General features: G+C 39.5%; 1 protein-coding gene across 1 annotated transcript in view; it reads left to right on the top strand.

Annotated features, from left to right (window-relative positions):
* LOC134224552 (uncharacterized protein DDB_G0290587-like) overlaps positions 1 to 19,213 on the top strand; it is a 115,296-nt gene that overhangs the window by 84,290 nt on the left and 11,793 nt on the right. The window contains 1 exon segment of the mRNA XM_062703940.1: positions 4,208 to 4,775. Within this exon segment, the coding sequence (XP_062559924.1) occupies positions 4,208 to 4,775 (568 nt within the window).

Genomic DNA, 19,213 nt, shown 5'->3' with positions numbered 1-19,213 from the left:
GACACTCTTGCGTGTGTAAACAATAAAGTGCCCTAAATTAATTTTGAACGCTTTTTAGAGCGAAATGATTTGACATGAAACGATTTAGGGTAAAGTGCCCAATAGTGGACCCCAAACCAATAGTGGACCCTCCAGCCATTTTTCCATTATTACAGCACAATGTAAACATTTTGCTATGAAATTCCATCGGGAGAACCTACCTTACAGCCCTATGATTTGGTTACATGCATTGGAAATGCTATGGAAAGTAAAATTAGATGATTTTTTACAATTCTCTCTAGAAAATAAACACAAGAGTGTCCACAATAAGAATATTTTGGGGGGTCCATAATAGGGAAAAAGAACGTCCTGAAACGGGACATGAAAATCAAATGAAGTGTCAGTTATAGGGAAGCAAGTTCCTATTATGGACCCCCAGGGGGTCTATTATAGGGCGAATTCAGTTAGACTTTAAAATGTTAATTTCAACGAATAACGTCGTGTATTTGGGTGTTTTATGCATGTATCGTGTCAGACCGCATCGTGCTTTCGTGCTGTGCGGTTCTTTCTCTCTTTGCGGAAGGAAGTTTTTAATACTACCCGAAGCTATTTTAATTTCAACGGTGCTTCTTAGCGCTATTTGTACCCACTGATCCCGTTACGATCTTTGCAAGGACCCGTGCCTTCGTTTTACGTTGGACCCGTTTGCGGAAGTAAAATTCCGACAAGCGGTGGTAATCCTGCAGGGACACCGTTCTGGGAAAAAACCTCTTAGAAGGTCACGTCTCCACACTCAGCCATGAGCATTAATAAAAACAAGAGGAAGGGGGAGTCTTTGAATTCTCCACTTCCTTCAAAGAAACAAGGTTTTAAGACCGTCCTGCCAAAGCGCGGAAAAAATAGAAGGAAGCTGGAGAATTCAGATATTCCTTCTAACTCTAATATCGGAAATAATTCTTCTCCAATCGAACTGAGCAATCAGTTCGATTTGATTAATGATGAAATTGAGCAAATCGAATCTACCTTTAGCCCAGGTGATTCGATTCATGCGAAGAAACAAAGGATTCCGCCAATTGTGGTATCTGTTGCCGAGTTTTCTGGCTTTCGGAATGAAATCTTGAGTAACCTTCGGGGGATCAAGGTTTCATTTCAGATTGCTAGAAAGGGTGACTGCCGCGTTTTGCCGGGATCCTTTGACGATCGCAAACGTCTTCTTCACTATTTAACTGAGAAGCGCCATAAATTCTTCACATACGACGACAAAACTGAGCGATTGTTCAAAGTCGTCTTGAAAGGTCTCCCCAGTGATGACAAATCACTGGATGAGATTAAAATTGAAATTTCTCAATTACTTGGATTTTCACCAGTCCAAGTAATTAAGATGAAAAAGAAATCCCATTCTGGTACTTCCCAGAGGGGCATTTCTCAAGAATTTTATTTAGTTCATTTTAACAAAAGTGAACTAAATAATATGAAAAGTTTGGAAAAGGCCTGTATTATGTCTCATGTCCGTGTTACATGGGAACATTTCCGCAGGCCTGGGGAAATTTCAAAACCCCACCCAGTGCCGTAAGTGCCAAAAGTGGGGTCATGGAACCAAACATTGTCACATGGATGCTAAATGCATGATTTGTGGTGGAACCTCTCACGCCAAGGACGCATGTCCTGTGAGAGAAGATTCCAATAAATTTAAGTGCGCAAACTGTGGGGCAATCATATATCCAATTTCTGGGAATGCCCTTCACGCAAAAAAGTTTTGAATTCCCGTGCAAAATTGATGACGGGAAATTCCAATCGGATCCCAGATTCGACGGGTAGAAATTTTTCAAACGCTCAAATTTCGAAACCGGTTACTTGGAAAAAAAAAAAAAAAAAAAAAAAACATGCATGTATCGTGAAGAGGAGATGCAGAGATTGTTATTAGGGGTCTACTAGGGGGTCCACTATTGGGCATTTTACCCTAGCATGAAAACTTAGCCGTGATGAATTCCTTCAAATTCGCGAACGAGTTTGCTCGCACAGGAGGGTTCGATGATTGAGCATTGTAAATGATTTTACCAACACTAATTACGAATGTATGTAACGATAACAAACATCTGCGAGGCAAAAACAATACATACAGTCAATCTCAAAATTGAGCGTACAGTATGGATTAGTTGACTACATTCGAAAATTTCAAAGGAAATTAAATGGTTGGCTCGGTTTTTGATGCATTTCAATATTCATCCCTTCCTTCAATGTATGCGTACATAAAATTGTTGAAATTTTTTCTTTAAAGTTTATTTATTTGAAAATAATCTCAAAATACGCCGATTAGATGTGACAAAATTGAGCGTACGGCATTTTTATTGTATAAAATTTCTTATTATAAACACGATTAATGTATTTGAATATTGTTTTTTCATGATTATATGTATAATAATAATCATCCGCTACTTAAACATTCAATTAAACATTTCAATGTTGAAATTAAACCATGTTTTGGTCAAAATGGCGAACAAGTGAGAGGTAAGAACATTGCTATTTAACAATTCAGTGCTGCTGGGCAAAATAGATGCTTTAATTTGTATGTTTCACCGGCATCGTATCTTATATATGATAGATAATCGAAATCGAGTGAGACATACGATTAATTTCGGAAAATTTAGTCGGTAAATGATGAAAACAGATGTAAACATACAGAGAAAACGACAAATGTTAGGAATGACATAATTAAAATTTAGTATGTCTTTAACTTAAATTTGTTTTAAAGCTCGTTTTTTGTCTCAGGTCTTTCATTAAGAGTAATATGATTGAATCCAATCATTCACAGTCAAATTCGAAAAGTACAAGGTGCATGTTAAGGTACCGAACATAAAAACAGCTTTTCAACCCCGTAGAGCACTTCTGATTGAATATTGAAAAGATAGCTTGAAATCGTAATTTCATAATTAAATTTGGATTAAACTCCACGATCTGTTACCATAAGGTATACAATTGGATGATTTCCATGTGGCGAGTAAAAATAAACTTTTTTAAGAGTTCGGCAGCTTATTTAATGATATCTTGGTGAATTGAAATGATTCAACCAAATTTGTTCCTACGGTGACTGAGTCTTCAAATATAAAATGACATCTTATAATGTATCCGTGTGCTGCTCTTTTATTGATATTATTATTAACGAGTGTCCTGTGCTTATAAGCTACCTAAACATCGACTTTTAAATAAAGTTATACTTAATTTGAAATATGCCATTCCGAACATTTGTCGTTTTCTCTGTATGTTTACGTCTGTTTTCATCATTTGCCGACTAAATTATCCCAAATTTATCGTATGTCTCGCTCGATTTCGATTATCTATCATATATAAGACACGATGCCGGTGAAATCCATATCTTAAAGCATCTTTTTTTGCCCAGCAGCATTGAATTGTTAAATAGCATTGTTTATACATCTTACTTGTTCGCCATTTTGATTAAAACATGGTTTAATTTCAAAACATTGAATGTTTAAGTAGCGGATGTTTATTATTATAAATATAATCATGAAAAATCAATATTAAAATACATTGATCGTGTTTATAATAAGAAATTTTATAGAAAAAAATTCGCTGTACGCTCAATTTTGTCACATCTAATAGGCATATTTTGAGATTATTTTCAAATAAATGGACTTTAGAGAAAAAATTCAACCATTTTATGTACGCATACATTGAAGGAAGGGATGAATATTGAAATGCATTAAAAACTACCGAGCCAACCATTAAATTTTCTTTGGAATTTTCGAATAATATTCATCTAATCCATGCTGTTCGCTCAATTTTGATAGTGACTGTACCTATTTCGATGTAACTGCAAAACTCTTATCAGTAAGTCTCTCTATCCTGAAAGATAATACATAATAGCAAATCCTTCCGCACGCGATGGCATATGAGCAAGTCAAACCACCTTCCTTTTGCCAGTGGAGATATATCAGTTTCCACACTGATATTCTTCCCTCCCCCTTCATACGGGAGCTTGGCAGAAGGAAGGTCGTGTGATATGTGCCATCACAAATATTGCCCTCCGCTCGCTTTCAAAACGACTTCTATAAAAACATTCTTCATGCCTGCCGTATCCTAACGGAACTATCAATTCTATACTTTCGCCTCTAATGCCATCTTGAACATGTACGTCCAAGTTTGGAAGATGATATTAGCATTTCCATATCACTGAAAGATAATATTTTTTTAATTCTCTCATTTCTCACAGGTACGCCTTTGGCGTCATCTCCACCGTCAGCCGCGAAGTTTTCCGCCGTAGGGATCTACAGGCCACCAGCCGCTCGTAAGGCTTTAAAATTTTCCGATAGTGCAATCCAGCTTGCACCGCCAGCAGCCGGCGAAAATCCAAACGACTATAATCATTACCACCATCCTGTACAGCCTCCATCCGATTCGGTACCGCAAGGAAGCGCTACAAACCCTACACCCGAGGAAAGTGCTGTTGATCCACCCCCGAAACCGCCCCCAACGGCAGCGGCGTCTGTCGTTGAATCGAAGTCACCTTACAAGGCTACTACCGGCAGTTTAAGTAGGGCACCAAGACAAGACGAAACAGGTGATGATAGTACTGTTACTAAAATCGATAGCGGCACACCGCCAACAAAAGTGATAACTACTGGCAAAAGTAAATTGCCGGCAGCAGATGTAGCAACTACTTCGTCAATAGAAGCCGACGATAACAATAATAACAGTAGCACAACCGAACAACCACCTGTTGCTGCGGCTGTAACTAGTCAAGGAAATCAAACCCCAAGCAGCAGTACTACTACCAGTAGGTGAGTGAGATGAAGATGCAATAAACGGTAAATAAAACAAAACTGGTTGGTCAGCAAGTGCAAGTAGATACAACCATATAGCGTATTACCACCGGTGGTATTACGCCATGGCTCTTCGAAATAAGGTTAATGGTTTACTGAGGAGGTAAATAAATAGAAATGTTCGAAAAGGTGCGAACGCGTCGGTGGGTATCGGTTAATATGAAGCGTGGGAACGCTCAGCACGGAAGGTACACGCCTGTATGACTCCGACGGAAGCACCAAAAGGTGGCCGATAAAAGTACATGTTATTTATACCTACTATTATTGTGACTATCAATGGATATATTTACCATAATGGATTTTTAGTTTATTACCCAAGTGTGCCCAATTGCCCAATTTCAAGAATTTAACCGTAGATACTCGTATAAATCAATTATCAAGCAACCATATATTGATCTTATTTCTGTTGCGTTTTGGAGAAAAAATGTAATGATAAAAAAACTGGAAAACTATGATAATCAAATTCCAATGAAAAGGTGTTAACGGTAAAACAACAAAACTTAGAAAGTCAAAGTCAAATCTTTTTTATTAAATGGTTCTTCGTATATTTCATACGGAGTTTTTAAATTTTGGTCATTGTTGGGGAAGATTAATGGGTCTGTGAAACTGGCTGCACTGTTCAATAGTGTATGTAGCTAATGCGAATCAATCAGTATGAGTTACGAGTTGAATTGAAACGAATTTACCCTTTGGTAATCCGCGATTCGTGCACTTAAATGTAAGTAGTTTTAAGTAAATATTGTATACGATTATGCTAATAAATTTATCAATATACAGCATTGAAGCTGCTCAACAGAAGCTGCTGTCAATAGGTGTTTCGATCGCGCCAAAGGTGACATACTCAACAATCTTCAATGATTTAAACACCTATCGAATTTGCTGCTATGGCGCCTACAATATGTAGCCTTCGAAAGTTGGAGGAGCAAAACGAATCATGGCAAAAATATTACGAAGATGAAAAGCAGAGAATTGAAAATGAATATCAGCAAAGTATGGCTGATATTGACAATCAATATCAAAGAGCCTTGCAAGAAATGCGGTTGCAATTCTCTGCCAAGAGACGAGAAATCGAAAGAGAATTTAGTGCTGTAAAAAAGCCAATTAGCGAGCCTAGTTCCGCAGATGATGAAAACGCACCACACCACATTGCTTTGCGAGCCGAAGCGGTTAAAAATTATAGGCCGTTGTGGCCTGAATCAAGTATCCCTATTGTTTACAGTTCTCGTGAAGCCAGGATTGTTCGAGACAAAATTGTGGAGAATACCGTCGAAGACTGCAGCAGATTGTGGAACTATTCTTACGTACGAATGGGACAGAAAAACACCAACACACGACAAAACGGCAGGTCGAATAAAAACAAATGTGATGCGGCCAACGAATTTGCAAGAGAAAAGCGCAACGTGGAAGTTTGGATAGTGTACACAGGGTTCATTATTTACGATCCTGGAGGATGCTAATAAGCTGATATTTTGTTTTGTATTGATATCGGTAATATACCATAATTATTACGCGCGTGAATTATATTAGTTAAAACGAATGAATATGTATAATTGTGAATTGGACAGGTTGTATGATGCAGTTCATTACCAGTTTCACGGGCGGGAGATTGTTGGGGAAGATTAATGTGTCTGTGAAACTGGCTGCACTGTTCAATAGTGTATGTAGATAATGCGAATCAATCAGTATGGGTTACGAGTTGAATTGAAACGCATTTACCCTTTGGTAATCCGCGATTCGTGCACTTAAATGTAAGTAGTCTTAAGTAAATATTGTATACGATTATGCTAATAAATTTATCAATATACAGCAGTGAAGCTGCTCAACAGAAGCTGCTGTCAATAGGTGTTTCGATCGCGCCGAAGGTGACATACTCAACAGTCATGTATGGACCAATCTGATAATTATAAGGGCAATAGGAATTGCACTTAATATTAGATGAAAATGCCGATTTCGAAAATATGAAGCTTTGATTATGGTAAAAAAAAAGTTTGTGCTAAATTAGGTATTTTTCATACGTGTTTTTATTTTTATTGTAAGTTACCTAGAAATGAACGTATAACTGTCAATAAGGTAGTTACGATTTCCCGACCGAGCATAGCGAAAGACGAAGGAGTTCTTAAAGAACAATGCTGCGCGCTACGACAACCACTCAAAATTTTATGATGATATCTAGTTTTCTACAAAAGCGTTTTTTGATGATCCTTTGAATGTTCTCAAGAAATTTTACGCGACACCATTGGTGGTTAGGTGATCCGGAGCTGACAAGAAATGACTTGAACCTCTGGGCATTAAATCTAGTTCCATTGTCGGTGATGATTGTATCCAGTAACCCAAAGCTAGCTAAACAATCCATCAATCGCTCAATAATGAATTATGCCGTGATTGCTACAGTTGGGAAAACTTCCGGCCATTTGGTTAGCGCGTCAATTATTACCAAGTACCATATTACGTTACATGGCCATAATCCAGGTGAATCCTGGACCACGGCCTTTCCGGCACAGACCTTGGAATCAGTTTAGTTAACTCAGGTCCTGAATCCTCTAATCAATATTCCTTCCTCTAAATAATAAATCAATATTCCTTGCCTGAAAATGTTGCGATAATCGTCTTCCCTCCGACAATGTTTTCGACCCCGAAGCACTCCTAATAACCACTAACCGGGAACTAACTTTGGTTCTTTCATGATAGAACTCTTGCACGAATACTGAACTTTTTTCTGATCAAATAAAATTCAGATAGCTTCCGTCCTCTTTCCATATTCCTCATGATTCTACTGGGCATATAAAGGTATAATTGGCCACATTTTGGTCGGACTTAACATGCTCCATTTTATAATGAAACCCTGAAATAAAATTACCCCACCGTTGGATTCTTCCCGTAGGTCCCACGAACTCCCTTTCTTAAACAACAGAATCGGATAGGCAACTCCTACACTGCCCCCACTCACATAACAGTCTCATTTGACTTTTCGTCACTTTTGAGTTAACGCATTAATGGGGTTCATTTATAATGTACTTCATAAATCATATGAATTTTCATGACTCGATTGCACAAAACTATAGTTTTGTTTATAAACAATGTTTCGATCAAACTAAATCGCTTCACGGTAATCTATCGAATGATGAGCAACTCAGCAAAATTTCAGCAAGATACGATGAAGTTTCAATTTGGATTATTTTGAAGTTTCACATGGAAGATGCGATTCGATGGCTATTATGTCAGTATGCGAAAAAACGGTATGGGACTGATATGCGAATGGGGGAACAGAGAAGTGATGATTTTCGCTGAGTTCTCGCTCATTTTGTGTTTTGGACCATTCGGAACATTTTTTGCCTTTCTTTTTTCGTTGTTTGTTATCTATTGAGAGCGATTTCTGCAAACCCTGCCGATTAGTGATCTTCTGGGCTCATTTGATAGATAATAAGTTATGCAAAATTCGGACCTCTCAATCAGATGATGGCCATCTATAATCAACATTGCGAAACTATTGACTTTACAATGTCTCGGCAGAACCTAAAAAAATATTTTGTCACAATTCGAAACCTACACATCTAAATTTACATTAATTGCAAAATTAAACACTACTAAACCAAACTATTTTTATTTTTATACTCTATAATACCGTATTTATAGCATTAAGAAAATAAAGAAAAAACATGTAGGGGAACGGTTCGCCGCTTCATCTCATAGCTCCTATTTCCATCCCATCAAAAACAAAGCAATGGAAAGGAATTTGGTTTGATTATTATTTTTCTGATTTTTTTCAGCAGTGAGCACGCATGTTGACAAAAAGAAGCGACGAATTCGGTACCGTATTTCTTTGTTTAGCGATGAGATGGATATATGTACAGTGAGATTGAGATCGGAACATTTCCCCTATATTGTATATGTACTAGTCTACGTCGGTTGACGAAATAAATAAATAAATAAATAGATGTATCATGAACTTGAGATATTTGATTTTTTTTATTCCTTTCTTTATTTGTTAGGCACTCGGTGTTACTTAACCGCTACTGTGCCGAGATCTACTGTGATATTCTTCTACCGTACAGAATCCACACAGAATCTATTTTTAGATTTCCATTTCTCAATTAATGTTGTCGTTGCCAGTCCATGTCATCGTGAGCCTACATTGTGTCCGTTTGTCCATGTCGTGCATCCAATGATTGTTGCATTGTTCGGTTGCCATTAAGCCGGGTCCGTTGGAGGAATGCCTCCGAGAAGAACAGTTTGTCAGTCGTCATCAGGCAGCCGTACGGTATGACGTCTCCAATACGCTACCGCATGAGCTACGCATCCGGCGACTGACGTTTGGTGGAGGGGCTGGGAATCGAACCCATGACCATCCGCTTGTAAGGCGAACATGTAGCCAACTACGCTACGGGACCCCCGTAGATATTTGATATAGCACATTATTTTATTGGATAAACCCAAACTTATGACCGGGAGTATACACGGCAGAATTTGTTTTCAATATGATTTTACAGTGTGAAAATATGCTCTCATTTCTGCTGCGTTAACCGTTAATCCATACAAAACGAGATCAACTGGAGTAATCAAATAATTGACATCTTGATAGTAAATTTTGATTTCAATTTGATATCAAACTTTGCTCGGGTAGGGGACCTGGGGGCATTATGAGCACCCGGGGAATATTGGGGCATTTTTATTATCACTGCAGTGATCTCCCTTTATTAGACAACTAATTTATAGCGTAGAACTCATTGTTTTATTTTCTTAAAGCATTAATTTGATAAAAAAAGTTAAAATGTTTTCTAAATGAATAAAAACTATAAGTTTCACCTTCCATAAAATAAGCTTTACTTTGCCATAGAACAGCGGTTCTCAACCTTCTTCTTGAGAGGTATCCCTTCGAACTTTTGCATTAATTGAGATACCCCCTATTTTTTTGCTATAAATGAAAATAAGCGGAGATAAGATTTATGAAAAACGGACCTGAAAACTAACGGGACATATGACTCTCCATTAAGTTATCTGAAATTTTCCAATTAAAAGTCAATTTAAATTTAAAAAAAAAATTTAAAAAAAAAATTAAAAGGCTTCTTTTCTCCTTTCATTTTTGTCTATTGGAGACTTCCGAGCATCTTGAAGAGAGGCTTTCAAGCCTATCATAAGGAGGCTTCTGAGCCTCTCCAATGGAAGCTCCCGAGCCTCTTGAAAAAAAGGCTTCCGATTCTCTTGCAGGGAGGCTTCCAAGCCTCTTGGAAGGCGGCTTTCGATCATTTGAAAGGGGACCTCAGAGGATCTTCATAGAAGGGTTTCGATCCTCTTGAAGCGAGGCTTCAGAGCCTCTTGAAAGCGGGTTTCGAGTCACTTAAAGGAGGCTTCTAAGCCTGTTGAAAGTACGTTTCTAAGCCTCTTGGAAACAGAAAAATTTCGTGGCTTTTGAAGAGAAGCTTCCGAGCCTCTCGAATGAAGGCATACGAGACTCTTGAAAGGAAGCTTACGAGTCTCTTGAAAGGAGGCTTCCGTGCATATTTATATTGAGGCTTCAAAGCCCCTTTAAAGCGCCCCCCTACGAGCTACTTAAAAGAAGGCTTCTGAGCATCTTGAAAGTACGCTTCTAAGGCTCTTGGCAGATGAATTTCGTGCCTCTTGAAGGGAAGCTTCCGAGCCTCTTGGAAGGAGACTTAAAAGCCTCTTGAAAGGACCCTTCCGAGCCTCTTGAAAGTAGGCATTCGCACGTTTTGAAAACAGCTTCCAAGCCTCTTTAAAGGAGGGTACCAGGGAATTTTGAAGGGAGGCTTCCGAGCATCTTGAAAGGGAGGCTTCCAGGCATCTTGAAGGGAGACTTCAAAGCCCCTTGAAAGTGGCTCACGAGCTACATAAAAGAAGGCTTCTGAGCATATTGAAAATACTGGTTGGGTAATGCGTCCTGGATAGATTCCCCTACCTGTAGCGCTTCTCTTGGAAGTGGGGGTGGTTTCTGCACTTTCCCACGCCCCAAACCAGCGTGTGATGTTAGTGTCCATGGGGTTGTTGGTTGCGAGACAGTTGTTCGGCTTTGACTTATTATTGACGGCGTGATGATCCAGGTTTGTGATTAGAAATTCTTTCTGTGTTCACCGTCTCAGAGTCGGACAAATCTGCAACCTGCTGTGAAAGTTTTTCTGATGTTGTGACTACTTGTGTTGGTTGTGACCTTTTTGGGAGGCGGTGACATCCTTGACTGATCTTGGTGCTGTTGATAGTTATGTTGTTCAGAAAAAATATTTTAAGCTCTTTTTAGTGGAATGTATTCAACCGACTAAGACGAGTTAAGTAACTCCATTTAATTCCACCAATAATTTCGATATCTTTGCAGATACGTATTTCGACCACAACTGTGTGGTCGTCTTCAGTGTCTAGTACTTGTTGATTTGTATTGATTTGTAAGTCGAGTCAAGTACTAGACACTGAAGACGTCCACATAGTTGTGGTCGAAATACGTATCTGCAAAGATATCGAAAATAATTGGTGGAATTAAATGGAGTTACTTAACTCGTCTTAGACGGTTGAGTTATGTTGTTGTTGGTTAGCTAGGATCGGCTTCTTTGCTCGATGATTCTAAACGTTTGCCGAAGTGTTTTTTTTTTAATATGCTCAACTTGTGGTTCCAATTTTTGAATTTTTGCATCTCTGATCTAATATTTCGCTGATTCTGTCTTATTTTTGATTGCTACGCTCGACTTAGCTTTTCCTCCGCAGATTCCTTCTCCTTCAGAGTCTCCTCTAGCTTTGCAATTTTGTCCAGTTTTTCTTGCATTTGTGCTTCCATCGCGATCAGATTGGTGGAGTAGGCTTTGCCGCGAACGGTTGACTGTCGGTTTTCTGTCAATAATTTTCGAATCGCTTAAAAAATATATTATTGGGTCTTTTTCGTATTCTAAGTGTTACTACGTGATCATGTTATAAGAGTATTATAGTGGTTTGCTAGTTGTGGATATATTAACGTTGATGTTATTATTACTGTAGTATAACTTTCGTTTTAAAGTCACTTCCACGACTCATATGTCAAAATAGGAAACAAGCAGCTTTCCTACCATGAATACGTGTTTTAGCACTGGAAAAAAATAGCCAAGATCCAACAAATTCATTTAGATAGGTTCCTTATATTTAAATATTCCTGCTTTAAAGGTATGTCATTAATGGAACCAGCTTACTTGCCATTTGATACATTGTCACTTCCCATACTAAGTTTTTATATTCCACCTTTAATAATTCTCTGAGATGTCAAAGTTCATTCTCCCCGCAATTATGATAAGGACTGTATCGAAAATAAGTTATCCACATTATTTTATTCGAATAAAATAGGATGAATTTTAAAAATTTATTAAAATTTGTCTAGCAATATATGTTAATTCCGTTTGTTAAGTTTTATGAAAAAATATAATATTGAATAAATATTGCATTATTCCAACATTTATTCAAGCATTTTTCTTCCTGGTCACAAATTGGCATAAAATTACCTAGTTTTATAACATGATTACTTGCTGGTCCGAATTTCGGTTACTTAATATTGATTTTCTTCCTTTTCCGACAGGTTGGCGAACGTGTAGTATTCCCCAAGCTTGTTGGCCATGAATTTTTACCTTTGGGGGTGGATAGCAAAACGCTTGGTCAAAATATCCATCTCGATGCCTTTCTTACGGAGCCATGTGTCCAAAACTCAAATTTCAACATCACTTTCAATTTGCGGTACATCGGAAACAACAAATTTTCAACAAACAAACAAATTTTGATTTGAAACTTAACATATGAATACATCGAATGCAGGTTAAAACAAACAAAAACCTTCATGAGATTCTGAGTAGTAATACTTTGAAAGTGGATAACTTATTTTCGATACAGTCCTTATTTAAAAAAAACTTTATATAGTGAGAGTTAGTTTCGTTGGATTTGGTATTATATCGGGTAAGATGTTTAACAGATTGTTGCACATACAGGTAGGTAAACACATTTTCAAATCGTTAACTATTTTTAAGCGCCCCACACAAGGGATGGAACGTGGTTAGCGCAATTCCGCTTATTTCTACTCTATCACGTTGTAGTCATTACAGATGTGTGTTTCGATCTCGACTGTGGGGCCGTTTTCGATGTCTTGTACGAGACACTGAGGACGGTGTTGCAGTTGGGGCCGGAATACGTATCTGTAGGGACTGCTTTTGAGTGGAGTTGAATGGAGTGGTGCTGGACTAGTCTTATGACAGGTGAAGATATTCTACAAAAAAAAAATCAATTTCTTTTTCTTATTTTTCTTATAATGGGAAAAACTGTCAGTTTGGCATTTTATGAGACGTTTCGCGATGCTAATGCACGAAAACGGATTTCCGGATAAACTGACACGGTTGATCAAAGCGACGATGGATCGGGTGATGTGCGTAGTTCGAGTTTCAGGGGCATTCTCGAGTCCCTTCGAAACCCGCAGAGGGTTACGGCAAGGTGATGGTATTTCGTGTCTGCTATTCAACATCGCTTTGGAAGGGGTAATACGAAGAGCAGGGATTAACACGAGTGGTACAATTTTCAATAAGTCCGTCCAGCTATTTGGCTTCGCCGACGACATAGATATTATGGCACGTAACTTTGAGAAGATGGAGGAAGCCTACATCAGACTGAAGAGGGAAGCCAAGCGGATCGGACTAGTCATCAACACGTCGAAGACGAAGTACATGATAGGAAGAGGTTCAAAAGAAGACAATGTGAGCCACCCACCGCGAGTTGGCATCGGTGGTGATGAAATCGAGGTGGTAGAAGACTTTGTGTATTTGGGCTCACTGGTGACTGCCGAAAATGATACCAGCAGAGAAATTCGGAGGCGTATAGTGGCTGGAAATCGTGCATACTTTGGACTCCGCAAGACGCTTCGATCGAATAGAGTTCGCTGCCGTACCAAACTGACCATCTACAAAACGCTCATTAGACCGGTAGTCCTCTACGGACACGAGACCTGGACGATGCTCGTGGAGGACCAACGCGCACTCGGAGTTTTCGAAAGAAAAGTGCTGCGTACCATCTATGGTGGGGTGCAGATGGCGGACGGTACATGGAGGAGGCGAATGAACCACGAGTTGCATCAGCTGTTGGGAGAACCATCCATCGTTCACACCGCGAAAATCGGACGACTGCGGTGGGCCGGGCACGTAGCCAGAATGTCGGACAATAACCCGGTGAAAATGGTTCTCGACAACGATCCGACGGGCACAAGAAGGCGAGGTGCGCAGCGGGCAAGGTGGATCGATCAGGTGGAAGATGACTTGCGGACCCTCCGTAGGCTGCGTGGCTGGCGACGTGTTGCCATGGACCGAGCCGAATGGAGAAGACTCTTACATACCGCACAGGCCACTTCGGCCTTAGTCTGAATAAATAATAATAATTCGCGATGCCCCGATTCTTTACTTCTAATGTATTGTTTTGGTGTGATTCTGCGTGAACATTCCGTTAGGTCCGAAAACAAAATAATGTTTGTAATGTTCTACTTTTCATTCGTGTTTTCTTCAGTATTTCATGCTTAGAATACAATGGTATGAATAATCTAACAACACGTTTTAAGAATCACCCATCGGAATGTTCAGTGCAGAATTACTAAACAATGGGCTCCCACTAATTGTCAAAGTAGATAAACACGAGAAAAACAGCTGTTTCAATCTGTCTCATAAAATGCCTTAGGGTCTTTTTAAGATCCGGGGGATGAAACAGTTGAGTTGGATTTTCTTTGCAGTCCATATATTTGGCCTAAAGACAAACATAGTGGGCAATACTTCCAAAGTTGGGTGTGACGTGAATGGCGTTAAGGTCTAGTTCTAGTTTCAGCTAGATTGTTGATACGCCTACATAAAAACAAAATGTTTTAGCGCAGTGAGCGGTTCTATGAAATATAATAAAACAATTATAAATATAATAATAATGAGAGAAAGTATTTCGTTAGCGAATTTAATGAATTTCAATACAAATAGTGATTAAAATACATTTAAAAACTTCTTTTCTAATATCCAGACAATAACACTTGTTGGTTGACATAATGACATTACTTTTCAGATTTCACACGAAACTTAATCTGCAATGAAAGAATATAGCATTGCAATTGGAGGCGGTGCATTTTACGAATAGCATTCTATTGTTAGTTTTGCCGTGTTTCAGCAACTTATAAGAGCATGTCCGTCATCCGTGATGCTCCTTAATTATACATAACATATATATTCTATGATACTGTACAAAGTTTTAATATGACCGCTTTACAACGCGAATTTGCACCATCGGGTTCTGAGCGGACCAGCGCCAAAGCCAAACGCATCATCCAACGTAGTTTTGTTAGTTCATTAAACTTAGAAATTCTAGACCAACATTTGAAAGGGGCGTGGCAGCCGGGATTTGTTCCTTCTGATTCTTCGTCTACATATATAGCTATATAAGTAGACGAGGAGTCGGAAGGAATAAATTTTGGCTGTTGCGCCCTTTTCAGATGTTGGTCTAGAATTAACCTTAAACTCTCACGTAAAAACATCTGCGTGCGATGTACAAATTAGTAAACTTTGATATGGGCATGTTCTAATACGTAACAGGGGGGTTTGGAATGTTATGTGAAAATGTGATTGTGAATTCCTGAACAGGTGCCGAACTGTCGGATTACGTTATTGTGTGTGTATGTTATTCTTTGGTGTTTTTCAGTGCAAGTTTGTCCTTGTTTTGTATTGAACGTAGAATAATCAGAGCTCGAGTCCAAACATGTTTTCTTCAGTAAGCAGAATGATCGGCCGATCATCAAAATGTGGTTCTGCTTTGTGCGGTAAGCAGAACGATCAGCCGGTCACCGAAATTTTGTTCTGCTTTGTGCGAGTGAATAAATTAATTAGAAAGTCAAAGTTTAGATTGCGTCTAGACATGTTTTCTTAAGTATGCAGAACGACCGGCTGGTCATCAAAATTTTGTTCTGCTTTGTGCGGTAAGCAGAACGATCAGCCGGTCACCGAAATTTTGTTCTGCTTTGTGCGGCCTTTAATAAAAATGATTATTTTGTTTTTATCGATCAAACTACACGCTATACACGGCATACCGTTTACCAAAACGAACCCTGCCACACTCCCTACCCCATATATCCAACATCCCAGTGATTTCTCGTGGAAGTGCAGATGACTCGTCGGCTTCTATCAAAGCGAGTATCACATCAACAATTTCCTACCCATTCCTCAATTGACCTGCATTCCGACATGGCCGGCGCTGGTATTGCTTATTTTTGGGTCACCAACTTCATCTGTTGGATCTCTGTGTAACTACAGCTGACCTGGCAATAACGGAGTAGCAACCGTGGGCGGTCAATCATGCTCATGCTCATGCTCATGCTCATTTGTGCTTCCATCGCGATCAGTCTCGAATGGTTAAATCTGGGTTGGGCTGTTACCTGCGCGTACCTTCCATTTCCGGTTTCGACTCTTTTCCGGGCTTCGATGTAGGATAGATTTCCATCAATTTTGGTGCGGATAACACGTACTTCTTTTTTGTAGATCTCGCATTGTCGACTGCTTGGGCGATGAGGTCCTTCGCAATTGAGACAGAAAGCTGAAAGCTCAGCTGTTCTCTCATCTCTATCTTCATGATTTTTCGAACAATTAGAAGCATAGTATGCGGTTCGGACAGTTTGCTCGCGGATGGACACATTCGAAGCATTGGAAGCGTGTGCTAATTTTACGTTTTCGGGATAAATTGATAAAATGAAAGTAAGGATGACAGATGGAGTGGGTTCTTTGCTAATTTTTAGAATACTTCGTGTTGCGATGACTCCTTGATCGCGCAATGCATTAGCAATTTCCTCTTGAGCCTTCCGAATGAGATAAAAACTCAATATAACCCAGCGACTTTTGTTCAAAACTGGATAATTTCTAATTCCGTGCCATCGAGAAGCTTTGTCATCTTCAGTATCTTTTCTACTAGACTAGCTTTTTTTGTTCGTAGGACATATCGAGTGCATTGCGCTCTTCTTCTGGCAGATTCAATGGATCCGGCGAGACCTTCAACACTCTTCCCTATGATAAATGGTTCAATTGGGAAATTGCTTCCATCTTTCCCTGTTAGAAGTAAAGTTGTGACAGCTCCGAATTCGTTTCTTGGGTCAAAATATGAAGAAAAAGATCTACCATTTGTAACCCTCTTGCTGAGTCTGGTACCTTGGCACCAGGCGCGCATCGAATCGCTCATACACGGATACAATCACAACTGTAACGTTAGGGACCTCATACACGCGCCGACATGTTGTACGCCTCCAGGAAATTTGATTCGGTCGGAGTAAAGTCGGACCGTTTGTGGGCAAGTACAACAGTACAACTTGCTCACAGACGGTCCGACTTTCCTCCGACCGAACCAAATTTCCTGGGGCAAAGTCAATGTTGTACAAGATGTCGAAGCGTGTATGAGCCCTTTACACTTGGTCACGGTTTGGGTTGCCGCCTCTCGGCCCAGATGCGTACTAGCTCCGGGTGACGTAGACTACTCGAATTAGCGAAATGAAATAATCTTAAAAGAGCAGAGAACTAACTTTACGACCGATAACCTCGGATGGTCAACGTGAACTGTGTTGAAGATTTATTCCACAGAACATTATAAAATGATTAAATGAACTTTTGTATATCTTCCGGCTAATTTATTGGGAGCTAGATTGTGTATTTTGGAATTCATTGATTGTCAAAAAAAACTCCATGTCGTGATGATCCTTATGTCGATGACCCCCTAAATATCCCGAGGAGAGGCGACTGTAATATAATTTTCTTGTTGAGGTCAAAGGGTGGAAGCAGAAGTATTAGAACACTAGAGGCGCTGTTATCCCATAAAGATATTGTGATCAGCATGATTCAATCATCCGAGCAGCACACTTGTCATAAACAAGTTGCTGTGACTCATATGTGACCACATTAGAGTTGCAGCAACCAAATTAGTCAGAGTTGTGCTATTAGGGCACAGTAACCCGGATTTCGCAAATATGTTCGATTAATACCTTGAATGTCAAATTTATTGTTTTTATTGGTAAATATATGTAATGGGAATCGGCTTTACAGTCTCATTTGTTCAAACAATAATGTTTTAACTGCTAGTTCGTAAACTAATTTCCCGAGAAAAGGCTGCCAAGCACAGCTGAAACGTCAGGCAGTTAACAACAATTAGAGAACAATTCTCAAGTATGAAAATTGGGATACGATAATAAAAAAAAACAAAGGGCATATAACAAATACAATTCTGCTTTGAGCAAAACATGCGTTGATCACAAGGTTTAAATCGCCATAAGCAATCTAACATTTCTTTCAAAAGGTCGTACGACGGAGACATAATCGTAGCTAAACCTTTTACAAATCGGCTATAATAATTGACCATGTCAGCAAACGTTCTTAGGGGTTGTTCATAAATTACTTAACGCAAAATTAGACCTCTCCCTAGTAATACTTTATATCTATTATTTATTTGTATGAATCGTAACGCTTGAACTGACCCCCTGAACAGTCCCTACTTTCGATGCATTTTCTAGTGGCTTTGCATCCTCTATGACCAGACTAAGGCCTTTTACGCAATACATAAAAGTCTTCTCCATTCAGCTCGGTCCATGGCTACACGTCGCCAACCACGCAGTCTGCGGAGGGTTCGCAAATCGTCCTCCACCTTGCCCGCTGTGCACCTCGCCTTCTTGTTCCCGTCGGATCGTTGTCGAGAACCATTTTAACCGGATTACTGTCCGACATTCTGGCTACGTGCCCGGCCCACTACAGTATTCCGATTTCCGCGGTCGTCCAGATCACGTGTCCGTAGAGAATTACCGGTCTAATAAGCGTTTTGTAGATAGTCAGTTTGGTACGGCGGCGAACTCTATTTGATCGGAGCGTTTTGCGGAGTCCAAAGTACGTCCAGTTTCCTGCCATACTGCGTCTCCGAATTTCTCTGCTGATATCGTTATCGGAGGTCACCAGTGATTCCAAGTACACGAAGTCTTCAACCACCATGATTTCGTCACCACCAATACAAACTCGTGGTGGGTGGCTTATGTTGTCCTCTTGAGCTTTTGCCTATCATGTACTTCGTCTTCGACGTGTTGATGACTAATCCAATCCGTTTAGCTTCGCTTTTCAGTCTGATGTAGGCTTCCTCCATCCTCTCAAAGTTACGTGCCTTAATATCAATGTCGTCGATGAAACCAAAAATTAGACGAACTTCGTGAAAATCGTACCATTCGTGTCAATCCCTGTCGTTCGTATTACTCCTTCCATAGTGATGTTGAATGGCAGACAGTGTTGTCCTACACTCAAGGCAAAAAATTCTGCTCTTTGATTTTACTCCATCTAAACGATTTTATAGTCTCTACTAAGTAAGTTCAACTAATAGAAGGATATTTGGATTTTCTAAATGTCATGGCAAACTGT

This window comes from Armigeres subalbatus, chromosome 3, assembly GCF_024139115.2.
Source record: "Armigeres subalbatus isolate Guangzhou_Male chromosome 3, GZ_Asu_2, whole genome shotgun sequence".
Classification (NCBI taxonomy): domain Eukaryota; kingdom Metazoa; phylum Arthropoda; class Insecta; order Diptera; family Culicidae; genus Armigeres; species Armigeres subalbatus.
This window is presented reverse-complemented; position numbering and strand designations above follow the sequence as displayed.